This window comes from Betta splendens, chromosome 1 (assembly GCF_900634795.4).
Source record: "Betta splendens chromosome 1, fBetSpl5.4, whole genome shotgun sequence".
Taxonomy (NCBI): Eukaryota; Metazoa; Chordata; class Actinopteri; order Anabantiformes; family Osphronemidae; genus Betta; species Betta splendens.
The window spans coordinates 19,096,038-19,112,280 of record NC_040881.3 but is presented as its reverse complement, the minus strand read 5'-3'; the positions used below and the strand labels follow the sequence as shown (position 1 = coordinate 19,112,280).

Here is a 16,243-nt window from a genome sequence, read left to right as displayed (position 1 = left end):
ATACACACAGTCCAGGATTCTGCTCAAAGTTACGAGTGTGTACGTGTGTGCGCGCGCGCGTGCGCCGGTTCTATTTTTTGGGAGAAAGATGTTTCTTGTCGCATTGGTGATCGGGGGCTGCTGCGGTGACAGCTGAGAGCGATGAGCGTCAGCGTCGAGACGAGGAACTGCCGTAATGAGCAGAGGGTGGGGGTGCAATTCTGGAAGATTCTGCCGGAATATTACGAGTGGACCCCATTTCATTCGTTTATTGAGGGGACTGTTACTCCGAGCTGGGCGCTAGCTAAGCCTTCCCCGTCAACGCCAAATCAACGTAGTGAGGTGGGGACTAAGAGTTTAAGTTGTCTGTCTGTTAATGGACGTTGCTGTCCGTTCGCCGGGATTTAGGAGGTAGATCTGCCGTTAGATGTGACGCTTCATGCTAATAATAACTCAGCGATGTCATTTCTCTGCATGGACGTAGCTAGCTAGGCATCATAACCACGCTAGTGCTCGTCCGTCAGCTAGCTTCAGTTAGCGCCGTATATCGACAATCTGTTACCGTGTAATAACGCCGCAGTGAACACAAACCCGCTCACGTGCGTTGTATGTTGTGTGTTAAGCTTATTTATTTCACTAGCTGCCATGAACACGCGCTACCGCTACATGCTACACGAGCCGCAGCTCGCTAATGGATCCAGGGACGAACGCTGAAACTCCCAGTCATGGAGTCAGCCGTTACTAACATGTCATATCGTCATATGTACAGTCTCGCCTCATTTGCTATCACATAGAACTTTAAATTTGTCGTATTACATTTATGTTACTCAGAAGAAACGTCTCGCAACACTCTAGTCCGGGTTTGTATCACAGTGAAGCTAACGCCGCTCGGTCGTTGCAGCTACGCGCGTCTCTTTGTTCGTGTTTTACATGAAGCACCCAGTCGGCACATTGTCAAACGCTGTCCTCTTCTAAAACGCCTCTATTTGCAGAGCCGATGACTGGATCAGAGTGACGTCCGCTGCTCGCTTCGAAGATGTCAAGTAAGGAACATGGGGCCGCTTCGCACCGGGCTGCTGCGGACGCGCTGTCCGTAACGGCCGCACGCGCTCTAAGCCGCGTCGCCAGTCGATTCCAGATGTTGTCAGATACGAGCTAAACGTATTATCGGTGTTTGGTGAACATCGCTGGCAGGTTCTGTAGCCACGCTTTGATTGACGGTGATGTCTCACTCCAGCCTTTTCTCCGTCCACAGAGCGGCCGTCCTACGCCCCTCCCCCTCCCCCCGCCCCCGCCACTGTAAGTATCCTCCTGGGCGTCTAACGTAGAGCTGCTGTTCCCGGGGATGATCTCTGCTTTATGAAATTCTATTTTTCCAAGGCGTCGACCGGTCCTTGTTTGTGACCACTGCTTGTGAAGAAATACTCCCCTTATAGCCCCGGCATGTGTGCCCCCCCCCCCCCCCCCCCAGCTTCTCTCATTGGTTTCTTGATTTCTGTCTTGGGCTTTATTTTTCTATCATTTCTCATCCGTGTTTCTGTCTCATTTGTTTCCATCAGCAAATGCCCAACACTACCGGTTTTGTGGGGTACAACCCTTACAGCCATCTGGCCTACAACAACTACAGACTGGGAGGGAGCCAGAGCAGCAACAGTCGGGTAACGGTATGAATATTCACTTAGAGACCGGGGAGAGGGGAGAAAGTGAGATCAGCGGCAGCTCGCTTTCAAGTCAGTCTCTCACACTACACGCACCAATAGCATTGGAATGTCAGAAGCCTTCCAATGATGATGTATTTTGCGTCTCCACTACTGGAGGAGCAGATGCTGCAGAATAGTGTGAGAAGCCTGCAATAACTCATCCCATCGCTGAGAGTGAAACTACAGTGCGTGTCATCCCTAACTCCCTCTGCTGCCTCCATCACGGCGCAGGCTACCGAGGAGCCCATCTGTTTGTACTTCAAAGTCTGCATTTCTTACAGCCATGTGAAGTAACCCATGCCATCAGTGTTGCCATGGTATCACAGCCTCGCTGCCCAGCATGGCTCTGGCTGCTGAGCAGTAATTTAGTCGCTGCATGCTAGCTGTGGTTGGCTGACTCTGATAATGGCATTATGTCTCACAGTGGGCAAATCTCAGCTTAAGTGAGACTTCTTTTTTCCAACGTTAGTGCTACTGCGTATTGTTCTCTGCCATCCTGACTTTAAACTGTTGTAAATTCAATCAGTTGCTTCATAAGCGATTAGTTTCATTTGTGAATTTGACTCAGAGACATTCTTTAGATAGTTTTCTGTCAAATGACATTACCATGCACACGACACGATGTGATGTAGCTTCATCAGCTGTACTCAGCCTAACGTAGTCAGGTTGTTGCCGATTACTCGGCGGTAACTGTGCCTCTTTCTTTCGTTCTTTTTTTCTTTCCAGAATTCATCTGGAATAAATATCCCAAAGCCACCCAAGCCTCCCGATAAGCCGTTGATGCCATACATGAGATATAGTCGTAAGGTAAGTACTTGCTGTGTACTTGCTGCCTATTGCATCATCGAGTTCTCTGTTGGAAGACAGGGATGCTTTGCTTTTAAGATATTCTGTCAGCTCAGAGAAAGTAGGATGTACGCTTTGTTGCAGACGCTAATAGTTGTTTATGGAGATAGGTGTGGAGCCACATTAAGCCAGGCCTTAGCTAGGACAGTTCACATCACAGTGGGATTTATCAACTTGGAGATGGAGCTTAAAGCACACGGCCTCCTCTGGTTTGTGACCTCTCTGCAAAGAGATAACCACTTATAGCCCCTCCAACCCAACCCAACCCCACACCCATGTCTGGTTCTCATCACCAGGTTTGGGATCAAGTAAAAGCCTCCAATCCTGATCTGAAGCTATGGGAAATTGGGAAGATAATCGGTGGCATGTGGAGGGACCTCACTGATGAGGAGAAACAGGATTATTTGAATGACTACGAAGCAGAGAAGGTTGGTTGTTTTACAAGGGATGTTCATGGGGTCTTTTCTAATGGGTGACGAGTAGATGTGTCTCCAACAGTTGTGGGTCCCTCCAGTCATCATTCCTTCCTGCCATTCTAAAAGCCCTCAGTAAACCTCTTTCCTAACTTTGTCGTAGTTGATGGAAAACATGGGTCCACGTGTTGTCTCTGCTCGCCGTCCCTGTTACCTTGTCATGCCTGTCATCTTTTCCACTGTAGATTGAGTATAATGAGAGCATGAAGGCCTATCACAACTCACCAGCCTACCTGGCCTATGTCAATGCCAAAAGCCGTGCCGAGGCGGCTCTAGAGGAGGAGAGTCGCCAGAGGCAGTCCAGACTGGACAAGGGCGAGCCGTACATGAGCATTCAGCCAGCGGAGGATCCAGATGGTAAGACCGCTCAGACTGAGCTGTAATTACAACACACTCAGAGGCCGAGGTACCTTCTCTTCCTCCTCCTGCCACAACCATCCACATCTCCTCTACTCTACTTTTAGGAATAACAGAAATGCCCTTTGTTTTGCGCAAGCATTCACGTGCTGCGTGTATTCCTGGCACTGGCGTAGACATAATTCAAATGTTTGTGCTCTTTTGTTTTAAGACTGACGCAGACGCACGAAGGCAGGCACATGTTACACACACAAACAGTTGGAGTTATGCCCACCTTGAGGAAATGAGGCTTGTCTGGGGTCTGGCCCGCTTACAATGGAACATAATGAGATAATGTATAGTAGCTTGTCCTTTGAAACACAACACGCAGTGGAAACGTCAGACCTGCTGTTGCGAGGCTGTTCTACAGCTCAGCAGCTAGTTTTATGGTCAGAGTGTGTTTCATTAAACAGGTACAGTCTTAACATACAGTTATAGTTACGTTCAGTTATACAAGGTGAAGATGGAGAGGGACCATGTTTTGATAAAAACTAATATATGTCTATTACCGCACTTCACAGAATGTGAATGCAGGAGAAGCTGAATTCTCACATCTGTTTTCTGCATTTATTACCTCCACTGTTTCCTGTTGTGGTCTCAGAGCACCTGTGTGAGCACCTTTGAAAGTTTCAACATGGTAGATAAGATTCATTTCTGCTCTCTGGAAAGTTTCAGGGGTGCTATGTGGGTGCTCGCATACATACGTGCACAGCAGCAGCACGTTCAGGCAATACCCACTAAGAGAAGTTTAGCAAAGTTCTACCACAACAAAGCCAGACAACGGTCCCGCTTTGGGATAGTGTTGAACAGACAAACTAAAGGCAACTGATAAGTAAAAATGCAGATTGAGACTTTGTAAAAATACAGATAAGAGTTGAGAAACATATTTGGGATTCCAACTATTTTTGTGTTGTATCCATCTGGACTTAATTTTACATCACCGCAGAGTGTGGAAAAAGTAACTAGCATAATTATTGTCTTAGGGCACCGCAGCTTAACTGTATTTGGATTTCACCTTCCTGCACAATTATCCTGTATTTAAGCAGCAAAGACAAAGAGGAACATGTGCTGACAAAAGAAAATTGCAGACTACATCTTCAAAATTCTGTCCACATAACGCGGGTTATAATTACCTGCTTTTCCTATTCACCTAACAATAGCAGTTAGCAGCTATAATGACTTTATACTGTAGAGGGACATTGAGTAATATTCTCCTTATGTTTGTAGTGCAGCAGTAGGTAACTCCTGTGACTATGGTAACAACTCAGATGTTTTATGTTTTCAGATTATGACGACGGCTTTTCCATAAAGCACTCGGCCGCAGCCCGTTTCCAGCGCAACCACCGTCTGATCAGCGAGATTCTCAGCGAGAGCGTGGTCCCAGATGTGCGCTCGGTCGTTACCACTGCCCGCATGCAGGTCCTCAAGCGCCAGGTCCAGTCTCTGATGGTTCACCAGGTAGGATCCAGCCGTGGTCCCCACAGGACGGTGGCGCATGAGTTTGCAGCTTTGTTTGTTATGGGGTTTACAGCTGTGGTGCCTGTGTGTCTGGTCTCGCAGAGAAAGCTGGAGGCGGAATTGCTCCAGATTGAAGACCGCCACCAGGACAAGAAGAGAAAATTCATCGAAGCCACAGAATCATTCACAAATGAGCTCAAAAGGGTACGATATCTTTTAGATGGAGCTTGGTCAGCACTTATTCGCACGCAAGCTTGGTTCTGCACATTTAACTTTACAGTGTGTAGCTCTTGTTCTGTGCTGGTCTGTGTTTGCCTTAAAGCATCCAGCTGCTGCTAACTCCATCCACATGTTCTGGAACTCGTATAGCTGTCATCATTTGCAATTTGTTGCGCCTATAATATCTGTTGTTTTGAACTGAGCCCCTGCAGTGGATGCACTACTCCTTCCTAACAACAGATGGTGCTATTTACCTTTTGCAGAGCAAAGCAAAGTGTCAATACACAACCTGTAGTCGTGCTTAGCATGCAGTTGGCACCTGTAGTGAGTGTATTGTTTAGTAAAATCAAATGACTCCAAGCTAAAAAACCCTGCACACCTTCTTTTCAGCTGTGTTGCATGAAAGTGGAAGTGGACATGGAGAAGATTTCTGCCGAGATCGCCGCAGCAGAAGAGGCGGCGCGCAAACGCATGGCCGAGCGTGAGAAGGACATCGGAGAGCGCGGCGCCAAGGAAGGCCCCACTTGCGTCTTAGCAGAAGAGGAAAAGCACATTTGTGCAACACATGGCAACAAGTCCCAGCAGAACTCGCTCAGTGACGGTAGCAGCAAGGAAGGTGACGGCGCCGATACCTCCGCAGATGCGCCAGGTGAGCCATGCTGCTTCCTGGTCCTCCTGCAGGACTTTGGCTGTTTAACCTAACTGTAACGTTCTTATTCCTCCTTCAGGGAAGCCCAAGGCGTCAGAGGAGCTTGAGGCTCATCCAGGCAGTGAGGAGGGAGCATCAGAAGACAAGGAGAGCGTCCCAGAAGGAGCCATGGAGGAGGGAACCAGTGACAGTAACACCGGCTCGGAGACCACCTCTGCTCAGACAGAAGACGCCCAGACGAATGAGCCATCGGAGGGGCCCAGCAGGGCCCGAGCCGCCCGCTGAGCCCGCCTCACCGGCTACCAAGCGTATGTCTGCTAGCCATCCTTAATACCATGTATTGCACAGTGTCATTTCAGTTCGTCAAAGCATATGAATTGTTCAGATGGCCTGAGGTAGGGATGCCAGACGTGCTCTGAAAGAAGAACCAGTAGAAACAAATGAGAAATGCACTTAAAGCCAATGAAACTACGACCCTGGCTAAAATCAATAGCTGCCACGAAGGCTCATGTGAACGCACTATATTCCTCCACAGGCCGTCTTCAGCACATATTAATACATATCTCTAGCACTATGTCTGGCAGATCCCAGCTTCTTGCAAACTACGACTGGCTGTCACGTGAAACATTGTTTAGTGGTAAATTTATTTGTGTTGTAGTGTCATTGTTGCTTTTATTATTACTTTTGCATGTTGCAATTAAAAAAACAAACAGATATTTAGCATTTTGACAAGTGGAGTTGACTGACCATCTCCTTGGCAGGAGAGTATTTGTTTACTCTGTATCAGTATTACAGTGACAGTATTGTCTCAGGAGTTTGTAGTCATTAGTAGCTAGTAGCTAATTTTGTTATTTATTACCAGCATTTTTATTCCACTTGTTGTCCATTCGTGAGTATACCCCGCAATCATCAGTGGCGTGCAACGCTCGACTACCAGTGTTCTCAAGTTTGCTAGCTGTTAATCAAATCAAAGGCAGTACGCTTAGAACATGTCTGTGTCGTGGTCAGTAGCGCAGTTTTCAGCAGAGCCTTTTTAAATGTACCGTATTTGTGTAGGCGGTGTGATGAGGTTTGGTCAGAAAAGAGCCGTCGTAAACATGCAGTCTTAAAATGAATTTCATTTTGCATATTTATACCAATAAACTTTTCTACTCGACTTCTCGTTTCTTGCATGTGCTAAAAACTACGGGTATGCAAAATCTTGTTGCATTTGTTCTTGTCCTTTTGCACAGTACAGGTAAGGGAAGTGGGTAAGATGAGAAGGATTTGTTCTGATTTCCTGTTTTCACTGCAGATGTAACAATCCTTCTGGGGGTTGAGTCGCCTCAAAGTTCAGCATTAGCGCCTCATGACCGGCTCAGAGGCAAGAGCGCTTCAGGCACGTGCTTGCAGTCTATGGCGTCACCTTTGTGTTAGATAGTGTGATCTTCAGATGTGATATTCATTTATTTTACTGGGTAAGATGTGCCCCACTGCAACGTGTTTTGCACTGTGTGGTTTCCACTACTTTGAGTGAAAGCTCCAAACCACAACCGCAAAGATCCAGGTGTGCAGAGGCTTTGTAAGCCAAGGGGTAGTTCTGCACAGCCACGTGCTGTCCAGCAACACACATTATTATTGATTTATTAATGAAATAAAACAAATGCTATGATGTAATTTAAAAAGTGAGTGCACAGAAGTCAATATGCTGCAGAAGTGATGCCACACTGCAACAAGTGGCTTTTTTGCTCACAGTGTTACTATGAACACAGGTGAAGAGGCTTCGCCTGAAATAACTCACCTGTCAAAATGACCTCATGACCTGATGCTACATTACAATGATAGATTCACACAGAGAATGAACCTCAAACGACAACCCACCGTATTTATTGTTCAGTGTCAAAACTCCACGTGACACTCGAGGGCTAGGAAGAAAAAAAGAGCCGGCGAGGTTGAGTGTTTTCATTCCTATGACGGGAAACCACCAAACACAGACACCGAGTTCCTCTGTTTAGTGGCTTTACCTCCAGCGTGCCAGTCTCAGTCAACATGACTTCTGTTAGCGGTAAGTACATGTACCTGATCTATGAAGCAGAGAGGGTTCAAAGGATGCGTTGTGAAGCGTGGGGCGAACGAACTGGAGCGGAGCCATCAGAATAAGCAGATTGATGTTCAGTAATGATACAGTCAGTGTAGATGAGGCACTAACAATACTAAGAACATTATGCAGAACATCATCATCACCGAGAGCTTCGTTTCTTGCAGCGTCGATGGATGGAGGCTTTTGTGACTATTAAAATAAGGAACTAATTCTTTTGATCAGGTGAAGCCTGCTACTCTCTAACAAGCAGCACCAGTAACCAGTGACCAGTACACTGATATTTAATGGGGAAAGCCAGCATATTTTCACATACTAGTAAAAAAAAGTCTGTAAGTGTGCGTTGTCCCATTCGAAGCATGAAAGTTGAGAGCACGTTGACCCTTTTCTACATTTTCTACCACTTCACGTCAAGTTAACCTAACTGTACCCTGTATCACTATTATTGGTCATCATTGGTCACCATCTGCTTGCAGACGTCCCGACCCTTCTGCCCGCTTTGCTGATTACATTCCTGGGTTTGAAGGTAAGAACGACACAAGAGCCACGTTGTGAGCTCGCACCATTTCCTCTAAGGATGTGGTGGAAGGTGTAACGCGCGTGTGGGACGGTACATGTGATGCTTGTGTGTCTCTGATCACAGTGCTGCTCGTCCCAGGATGCCCTGAACTCCACCGTCCCCCTGACCTCCACGTATTTCGATAACATCAGCGTGGACTACGACGACATCCCGGTCTTGTGCGAGAAAGCGTTCAACCGGCAGTTCCGCCTGTGGTTCGTGCCCACGTTCTACTCCGTCATCTGCCTCCTGGGGCTGGCGGGGAACCTGCTGGTCATCCTCACCTTCTTCTACTTCCGGCGGCTCAAGACCATGACGGACGTGTACCTCCTCAACCTGTCCTTCGCCGACCTCCTCTTCGCGCTGTCGCTCCCCTTCTGGGCGGCCAACTCCACGGTGAACTGGCCCATCAGCCTGGGCGTGTGCAAGGCCATGAACACGCTGTACAAGGTCAGCTTCTACAGCAGCATGCTCCTGCTCTGCTTCATCAGCGTGGACCGCTACTTCGCCATCTCCAAGGCCGTGTCGGCCCACCGCCACCGCTCGCGGGCCGTCTTCGTCAGCAAGGTGTCGTCCGCGGCCATTTGGGCCACGGCGCTGGTCTTCTCCATTCCGGAGATGATGTTCGCGTCGGTCAACAACAACACGTGCACGCCCTTCAACAGCAACGCCGACCCGCGGCGCGTCAGCGTGCAGACCAGCCAGATGGTGCTGGCCTTCGCCCTCCCGCTGCTGGTCATGAGCTTCTGCTACAGCAGCATCATCCAGACCCTCTGCCAGGCCCGCAGCTTCGAGCGGAACAAGGCCATCAAGGTGATTCTGGCCGTGGTGGCCGTGTTCCTCTTCAGCCAGGTGCCCTACAACCTGGTGCTGTTCTGGAACACCATGGTCACGGCCCGGGGCGGCGCCAAGGACTGCGGCTTGGACAACAGCCTGCTCTTCGCCACGGACGTCACCCAGTGCCTGGCCTTCCTCAGGTGCTGCCTCAACCCCTTCGTCTACGCGTTCATCGGGGTGAAGTTCCGCCATGACCTCCTGAAGCTGCTGAAGGACTTTGGCTGCATGAGCCAGGAAAGGTTCTTTAGGTACACCTTCGGATACAAGAGACGGAGCTCAGCAGCCACTGACACGGAGACGACCACCACATTCTCTCCTTGAGGCCGTTTCATCACGGACGACGGGTTTTTCGTCCTACAGACAGGATGGACTCCACAGTTTGTGTCCATAGCAGACATCTTTATGTAGATGACAGTTACTGTATTTGCTTTTGCTCCATGATTATGTATATTAAACTACTTATTTAGTTTATTTTATTTTACTTTTCTTTCACCATTTGATTTGTAATAATGTGAAAATAATAAAATGGGATTGAATTCACTGAGACAAGACTCAACTAATGTTTAAATGCTGACACAGTAGAATATAGCCAGACTGACACAAAGCCAACGATACAAAAGTCAACAACACAAAGGGTTCAACCAGACCTAACCCGATCCAGGACTAAAGCTACAGTTGAACGCTGTGCTTATAAGCTGGGAGGATTCTTCCTCTATTTGATACTGACAGGAAGTTCAGCACTGATCTGAGGTCTGGGGCGTCATTCGCTGAATGAAAAGGAACAGTCAGTTTATAAGTATGTGGTTTATGTTTCATAGCTGAAATACTTTATTTCAAAAATCCATATATAACTAAATAATGACACATTTTCTACATCGCATTTGTGATTTCTGATACATTCAGAAATGCCATGAAGAGGCCTTTTAAGACATCACAACATGATCTGTGACCCCAAAGACAGAAGAATTAACTCTAGCTAAGTGATAGAATGAGAGGCGTGAAGCAGACTGGGTTGGGACACCAGTGAACTAGACTCCTGCAATAGATGTGATCGTAAAAGAATAATAGTCACAGCTTTATGTGCTGCCTGATTAGAGCAGAACGTGCTATAAACACCCCCTCCAGCCAGTAGCTCCTCAAAGATGACATCAGCAGCTGACACTGCAGGAAAGCCTTTTCTTGGCTGCTGATAGGCTGAGCAGGAGGAGGGCTGGGATCTGATTAATAGGAGCAGGCGAGGCAGGAGACGTCAGTGAGACGGCCAACAGCGGCGGGCCGAATATTAACCTGAGGACCACAAGGTAAGAGCAACGCTCATTACATCAGGTTGAAGAATATTTACTGTGGGCAGGTGTGTGTTATTGCAGTGGATGTGCTCCCTTATTATTAATCTGTAAAAGTCTTCATTTGTATCGTATAACTAAGCTTCTGTAATGTGTTAACGCTATTTTTTCTATATGTAAAAGACTAAAATATCTCAAACGCTGCGTAACAGCCAAGTTGTAGCTGTTCTTCAGGCCAACGCAAAAAATCTGTAACTTAGTGGGAACTTCTCACAATCAAAAGCTACACGCTGCCGTTTTGGCCCAGCGAAGGAATACACGGGCGTAGCCATGGCAACCATCAGTCACCCTGATGACTCAGTGGGCACCACTCCTCGTCTGGAGAGCGAGACGCGGCTCAGCTACACACCCAGCTATTCATGCTGCTGTCACCCCTGACGTGGGGTTCGTGTCCTTTCTCACCCAATGGTTCATGCATGGATTGAGAAACGTGGGAAGACCCTGCAGGACACGTGCTGACAGCACACGGGCTGTTTCCCACTCTCGTCAGTGTGGGGAAATAAGACTTACATGCGTGATGGGTGTCAGACGTGCAGAAAGTGCGACTGTTATTTTAACTCTAAGAGGAGTTGCGTTTTGTTTCTCCTCTCTTCCCAGAGTTTTGCTAACGTGATGCCTGCGGCTGAAGGTGTGGCCAACATGATTCCCAACCGCGTCCTCAGAGTGGGTCAAACTGTCCGTCTGGAGGGACAGGAGGCGGTGAAGCCCCAGCCCAGCGGTCACCATGACGACGAGCTCAACCTTTCACTGGACAAACTCAACCAGCTCATCCTGGAGCTGGATCCCACGTTCGAGCCCATCCAGGTGCCCAAAAGCCCTCTGTGCGTCCGCTCTCCTGCAGGTACGGTCGGACCCAGAAGGTTCAGTACAAAGTAAAAGAACTCAAACCTAAATCAGTCCAAGCTCCAGCCTAAACGTCAGCGCACGTGAAGGCGCTGTCAGCACCTGGGGCTCAGGCTTTTGCAGATCTCCTCTTTATCAGGGTTAATTGCAGAACTGGAGCGGCTCTGGGACCACAGCCCAGAACAGAACCACACCCTGCACACGGGTTGCAGGCGGCTTCACCCTCACCATGCTCTGATCTGAGTGTGCACAAAAGTCAACAAAGCCTAGAATGAATTTCCTGTTGTTCGCGAAAAGGCGCTCGACCGTAGGTTTGTGAAGTCGGGTTCATTGAAATGAATCCACCAAACTCTCACTATTGCTGAGATTATTACAGATTAGAGCAGAAATAAAAAAAAACTCTGGGACATTTGATAAACGCTGCTTTTGTTACAAAACTGAACCTTTCCTTGTATTTATGTGTATTTGTACGTGTATTTTTGTGGGGTTAGACACTTATACCCTGTATTGTATAACCTTGGTTTCTCCAGCCACAACATGTTTCCTCAGGGCATAAAAACACTGGGTTTCCATCAGACAGACGCAGCTCATGCAACAAGCTGGAACTTCCCTGAGAGACTTATTATTGCACAGCAAATGAAAGCATTTACTTTAGAAAAGAAAGGGCTTGACCCGTGCAGGCAGCAACCTGCACCAAGACAAGCCCTCAGAACAGAACAGAGGCGTGCGGGAATCACAGCCGTAAACTCACTGCCATCGCTTGTGCTCTCCCGTTCGCAGCGGATGACTCCTCCCACTTCGTGCTGGTCCCCAGAGGCTGCGCCGCCGGGGCCCCGCCCACCCGGTCGCCCAGCGTGGCCGTCCCCGCGCAGCGCTGCAGCCCCGCCGGCGCGCTGGCCTTCTCCAGCTCGCCCACGCGCCGCCTCCCCCCGCTGCCCTGCGGGAGCAGCCGCCGCCCGCCCGCCTCCTCCCAGGGCTCCCTGCGCCCGTCGCGCTCCAACAGGAGCAGCGCCTCCTCGTCCTGCTCCGACACCAGCTACATGCTCGGCAGGTAAAGCTCAGCCACTTCCGGTACGTGTGGAGCGGGAAGGCCGCGTGCGACCTCTGTTCCTGCCCCTCTGCGCAGCAACCTGTCGCTGGCCGGCGAGGACGCCGACTCCCCAGAGTCCATCTTCGTCGGCTCCTTTGGCTCGTCGAGCGATGGCTCCAGGGCAAAGCGAGGGCCCCAGGAGCCCAGCGGCAGAGCAGGACCCTGCGCGGCCGCCTCACCTTCGGGCTCTTGGACCGACGTTCCCGTCCTTCTGGTCAACGGCGCTCCACAGCCGGACCCCGGGCCCGACTTCACAGAGCTGCTGCAGACTGTCCTCGTGTCCAACCCCAAACCACCCTCTCCCCACAGTGAGTCACAGGTCACGGGTCAGACACGCATCTGCCACAGTCTAAGCCCGATCCGAACCCGTCTGTGTGCTCCGCAGGTCTCCAGAGCCGCTTCCACGGCAGCCAGCCCTCAATGAAGTTCGTCATGGACACTTCCAAGTTTTGGTTTCGTCCACATGTCAGCAGGGCAGAAGGTGACGGCCTGGATGATGCAGTAGCTTTACTTTAGAGACAGGGTTCTTTGTAGATGCAGTGATAAATAAGAGGCCTTGCTGTGATTTCAGCCGAGGCGCTGGTGAAGGACAAGGAAGCGGGAACTTTCGTGGTGAGGGACAGCACTTCTTACAGAGGCAGTTTCGGTCTGGCCATGAAAGTGAACCAGTCCCCGAGCAGCTCGCCGGCCTGCCCAGGTGAACCTCTCTCTGCTGTGCACAAAGGTGGAAGAGCGAGAGCGCCAGCGTGCGCAGCTGCTGACGTCGTGCGTCTGACCGATCCCACTGTTTGTGATGGAGGCTGGAGACGGAGTGCTTGAGTGTTGTTTCCGCCCACAGTGGAAACACAATAGGAAAGCTGTTTATGGCACAGCCCCCTCTCACAAACAGTTTGAAGGCTTACGTCAGTGGCAGCGGCATGAAGGTGATGAAGGCATGAACAGGATGAAGGGATGAACGCATTGTATTCTTCATTTGGACCATTCAACATCATTCTATTGAGTTCCTAAAATTTGGTTCCTAAAGTCACTGGATCAGTCACAGGTCAGATTGCGGCCGATGTGGAGTCTGAGTGCACGGAACTACATGTTTGCCTTTTATCTTATCAGGCGAGTCTGGGTCCGACCTCGTCAGACATTTCCTCATTGAGTCATCAGCGAAGGGCGTGCGCATCAAGGGCTCGTCTCAGGAGCCGTACTTTGGTAAGTGCATCTGCAGCGTTTGCACGTCTACGTGTGACGACTTTTCCTGCAACAATCACTTGAAATTCTTCAGCATGACTGAACATCCTCCTGCCAGTCTGCCCCACCAAGACTGAGTCAGCCGCGTCTGGCTTCAGGACAGTGGGTGTGCTACACGCGCGCACAGTCATTACGAAAGCTTTACGTGTGTCTGAATGTATGGAAGTCATATTGTGTTATCGTTGCAGGAAGTCTATCAGCCCTGGTCTATCAACACACTATCACTGCCTATGCTTTACCCTGCAGGTTACTGCTGCACCCTCAAGGTAAAGAACAGGGGGCTGCAGTTCTCCCTGTGTGTGTGTGTGTGTGTGTGTGTGTGTGTGTGTGTGTGTGTGTGTGTGTGTGTGTGTGTGTGTGTGTGTGTGTGTGTGTGTGTGTGTGTGTGTGTGTATGTTGCATCAAAGTGAGAACCAAAAACGTATTTTTTGAGGACATTTTGACAAAGTGAGGACATTTTGGTCGGTCCTCACTTTTGTCAATGGAGGTCCTCACTTTGACATAAGTACAAGAATGTGTGTTCGTGTGTGTTTGATGCAAACTAAAGCAAACCCACTGTTCGCCTGTTCAGAACCCGGCACAGCGGACGACGGGGACGATGATGAATCAGCATCGAAAGAGAAAAATAAACTAGGTGAGATGCAGGTTTGATACCACACTGAAGCCTAGAAATACACAACACACCAGCACCAAGACAGGAAGAATAAATAGGACGATGTCTACATTTAGATTCAAGCAATGCTGCATGTAGTCATCATGTGCTTCACTGGCTAAAAGAGAGAAATAGAAGTGTAGACATAGAAACACAGACAGTGTAGTATTGATACTGGCACTAAGCTTAGATAAAGCAAAGTAAAGTAAATGCTTGTTTTTCTTTCTGCTGAAGCCAGAACAACGAGGCACCACCTAATAAACAGGCTCGACTCTCACCTCACCTCCTGAACTGAGCACAGACACACTGTCACTTACCGTGTTGAGAAAAAGCAGGTTCTGCTGTGGATTTAATAGTGTAGCGAGATCAACAGCATCATTAATAATTAATGAGGCTCAGAACCTTTAGATACTGTACATTACAGGACAAACCTTACGCTTGTAGTAGATGTGTTTAATGGGAGCTGACACTGTTTGCTCATAATCAGATGAACACGTTTGGGTAGAATCCTTCCAGTGTAATCACAGGGTGTTAAAAAAGGTGATTCACTTCTTCATTGTCCACACTTCCTATTTCTCATCTTTCACCTTATAGCTCATTTATCAGTCAGACACATTTTATTGCCTTTCCACATCTAGAAAAAGCAGATTTGCTCAAATACATAAAGGAACGCAGTGCTGTGCATGTTCCGATGGCTCATTTTTCCTCCCGCAGCCTGTAATTTCATCTATTTGAACACGGTCTCCGTGGAGATGCTCACAGGCCCGTGTGCGGTGCACAAAGCCGCCTCGTCCACGCTCGCCAGCGCCCCCGGCTCCCTCACGCCCACCGTGGTCAACCTGAAGGTGTCTCCGAAGGGCGTGACGCTGACGGACATCAACAGGAAGTAAGGAGCCGCGTGGCGGCGTGGTGGTGGGCGTCACGTGAAGGCTGATCATGTCACGCTCGTTCCTCCACAGGCTCTTCTTCAGGCGCCATTATCCCGCTCACCTGCTCAGCTACTGCGGAGAAGACCCGGACGCTCGACTGTGAGTGTGCGCTCCCCGGCGTTGGCAAAAGCACAGTTCATTTTCAGCGTACTAATGGTAAACTTGTCCCTGCCACAGGTGGCTGAGAGGCACCAGCTTTGGCGCAAGGTGTGTTTCTGTACGTTCTCAGACACGGAACCTCGCTGCTCCAGTATGTATTACATCCAACCGCTCCTCTGCCCTACAGGATGTTTGGCTTCGTGGCAAAAGGCACAGAGTCTGGAAGGGAGAACGTCTGCCACATCTTTGCAGAACACGACCCGCTCCAGCCCTGCAACAAAGTGGTGGAGGTGGTCCAGGCGGCCATAGCCAAACTCTAGAGACGGGACGGACGGCCATTAGTCCCCCGGCTCTGCTTCTCCAGCATCAGCATCACTGCCCCACGCTCTACAGCTGTACAGCTGTGCACAGCACTGCAACTCTACAGTTGCACACAAAAGTGTGTGACGTTAAATACTGCACAAACAGATGAAAGCGTGGCAAAGACTCATCATCATCATCATCATCATCAGCAGCAGCAGCAGCAGCAGCAGCGGAGACTAGGTGTAGAAACCCTAAAAGGCTTCATCTGAAAAGTGTTTAAACAGAAATGCTTGATTCCTTGGGTTCATTACAAAGCAGAAACACTGGAATGTATTTATTATGCTGCACTGTAAGCGTATGGACATTCATACACTATTAAATATCACAGATGTAAACATACGGAAGCTACGCGTACGAGCTGCGTGTCTGTGACAGAGCTGAGCTGCATGCGTGAAAGTAGGACACAGCGCAGTGGTTGAGTTCTTCACCATCAAAGTCGAAGTGTAAAGATAAAGGAAAACATTGAGGTTATTCAATCTGTTTCCTCGTAGA

At 49.2% G+C, this 16,243-nt stretch overlaps 3 protein-coding genes across 9 annotated transcripts; all 3 read left to right on the top strand.

The window, feature by feature from the left end:
- Nucleotides 1-145: 145 nt before the first annotated feature.
- Nucleotides 146-6,876, top strand: LOC114856252 (SWI/SNF-related matrix-associated actin-dependent regulator of chromatin subfamily E member 1). 7 transcript variants are annotated; one of them, XM_029152187.3, is made up of 11 exons: nucleotides 150-321; nucleotides 972-1,022; nucleotides 1,235-1,278; nucleotides 1,539-1,637; nucleotides 2,406-2,486; nucleotides 2,822-2,953; nucleotides 3,184-3,355; nucleotides 4,680-4,852; nucleotides 4,955-5,056; nucleotides 5,462-5,720; nucleotides 5,800-6,876. In XM_029152187.3, the coding sequence occupies exons 2-11, from the start codon at nucleotides 1,016-1,018 to the stop codon at nucleotides 6,003-6,005; spliced, it is 1,275 nt and encodes a 424-aa protein (XP_029008020.1). In that variant the 5' UTR covers nucleotides 150-321; nucleotides 972-1,015; the 3' UTR covers nucleotides 6,006-6,876. The 7 variants fall into 7 exon arrangements, with proteins under 7 accessions (XP_029008180.1, XP_029008096.1, XP_029008020.1 ...); XM_029152102.3 differs by having other exon boundaries at nucleotides 151-321; nucleotides 1,539-1,643; XM_029152347.3 differs by lacking the exon at nucleotides 2,822-2,953 and having other exon boundaries at nucleotides 146-321.
- Nucleotides 6,877-7,022: 146 nt separating this feature from the next.
- On the top strand, nucleotides 7,023-9,733 carry ccr7 (chemokine (C-C motif) receptor 7). Its single transcript, XM_029152388.3, has 3 exons — nucleotides 7,023-7,764; nucleotides 8,274-8,323; nucleotides 8,441-9,733. Exons 1-3 carry the CDS (start codon nucleotides 7,749-7,751, stop codon nucleotides 9,512-9,514), a joined length of 1,140 nt encoding a protein of 379 aa, XP_029008221.1. The 5' UTR covers nucleotides 7,023-7,748; the 3' UTR covers nucleotides 9,515-9,733.
- A 640-nt stretch (nucleotides 9,734-10,373) lies between these two features.
- Nucleotides 10,374-16,095, top strand: LOC114855857 (tensin-4). Its single transcript, XM_029151401.3, has 13 exons — nucleotides 10,374-10,494; nucleotides 11,134-11,377; nucleotides 12,160-12,430; nucleotides 12,506-12,777; nucleotides 12,855-12,950; nucleotides 13,041-13,166; nucleotides 13,577-13,669; nucleotides 13,897-13,974; nucleotides 14,280-14,342; nucleotides 15,075-15,246; nucleotides 15,320-15,388; nucleotides 15,467-15,496; nucleotides 15,576-16,095. The coding sequence occupies exons 2-13, from the start codon at nucleotides 11,149-11,151 to the stop codon at nucleotides 15,706-15,708; spliced, it is 1,632 nt and encodes a 543-aa protein (XP_029007234.1). The 5' UTR covers nucleotides 10,374-10,494; nucleotides 11,134-11,148; the 3' UTR covers nucleotides 15,709-16,095.
- Nucleotides 16,096-16,243: the final 148 nt, after the last annotated feature.

What these genes read in the sequence shown, in the direction of transcription:
- LOC114856252 (XM_029152102.3), top strand. An exon ending in ACATGAGATATAGTCGTAAG is followed by an intron (nt 2,487 to 2,821) that starts GTAAGTACTTGC and finishes TCTCATCACCAG; the next exon opens with GTTTGGGATCAAGTAAAAGC. An exon ending in ATGACTACGAAGCAGAGAAG is followed by an intron (nt 2,954 to 3,183) that starts GTTGGTTGTTTT and finishes TTTCCACTGTAG; the next exon opens with ATTGAGTATAATGAGAGCAT.
- ccr7 (XM_029152388.3), top strand. An exon ending in TTACATTCCTGGGTTTGAAG is followed by an intron (nt 8,324 to 8,440) that starts GTAAGAACGACA and finishes CTCTGATCACAG; the next exon opens with TGCTGCTCGTCCCAGGATGC.
- LOC114855857 (XM_029151401.3), top strand. Translation starts at nt 11,149, where the DNA reads ATGCCTGCGGCTGAAGGTGTGGCCAACATGATTCCCAACCGCGTCCTC. An exon ending in CAAACCACCCTCTCCCCACA is followed by an intron (nt 12,778 to 12,854) that starts GTGAGTCACAGG and finishes TGTGCTCCGCAG; the next exon opens with GTCTCCAGAGCCGCTTCCAC. An exon ending in CTGACGGACATCAACAGGAA is followed by an intron (nt 15,247 to 15,319) that starts GTAAGGAGCCGC and finishes GTTCCTCCACAG; the next exon opens with GCTCTTCTTCAGGCGCCATT.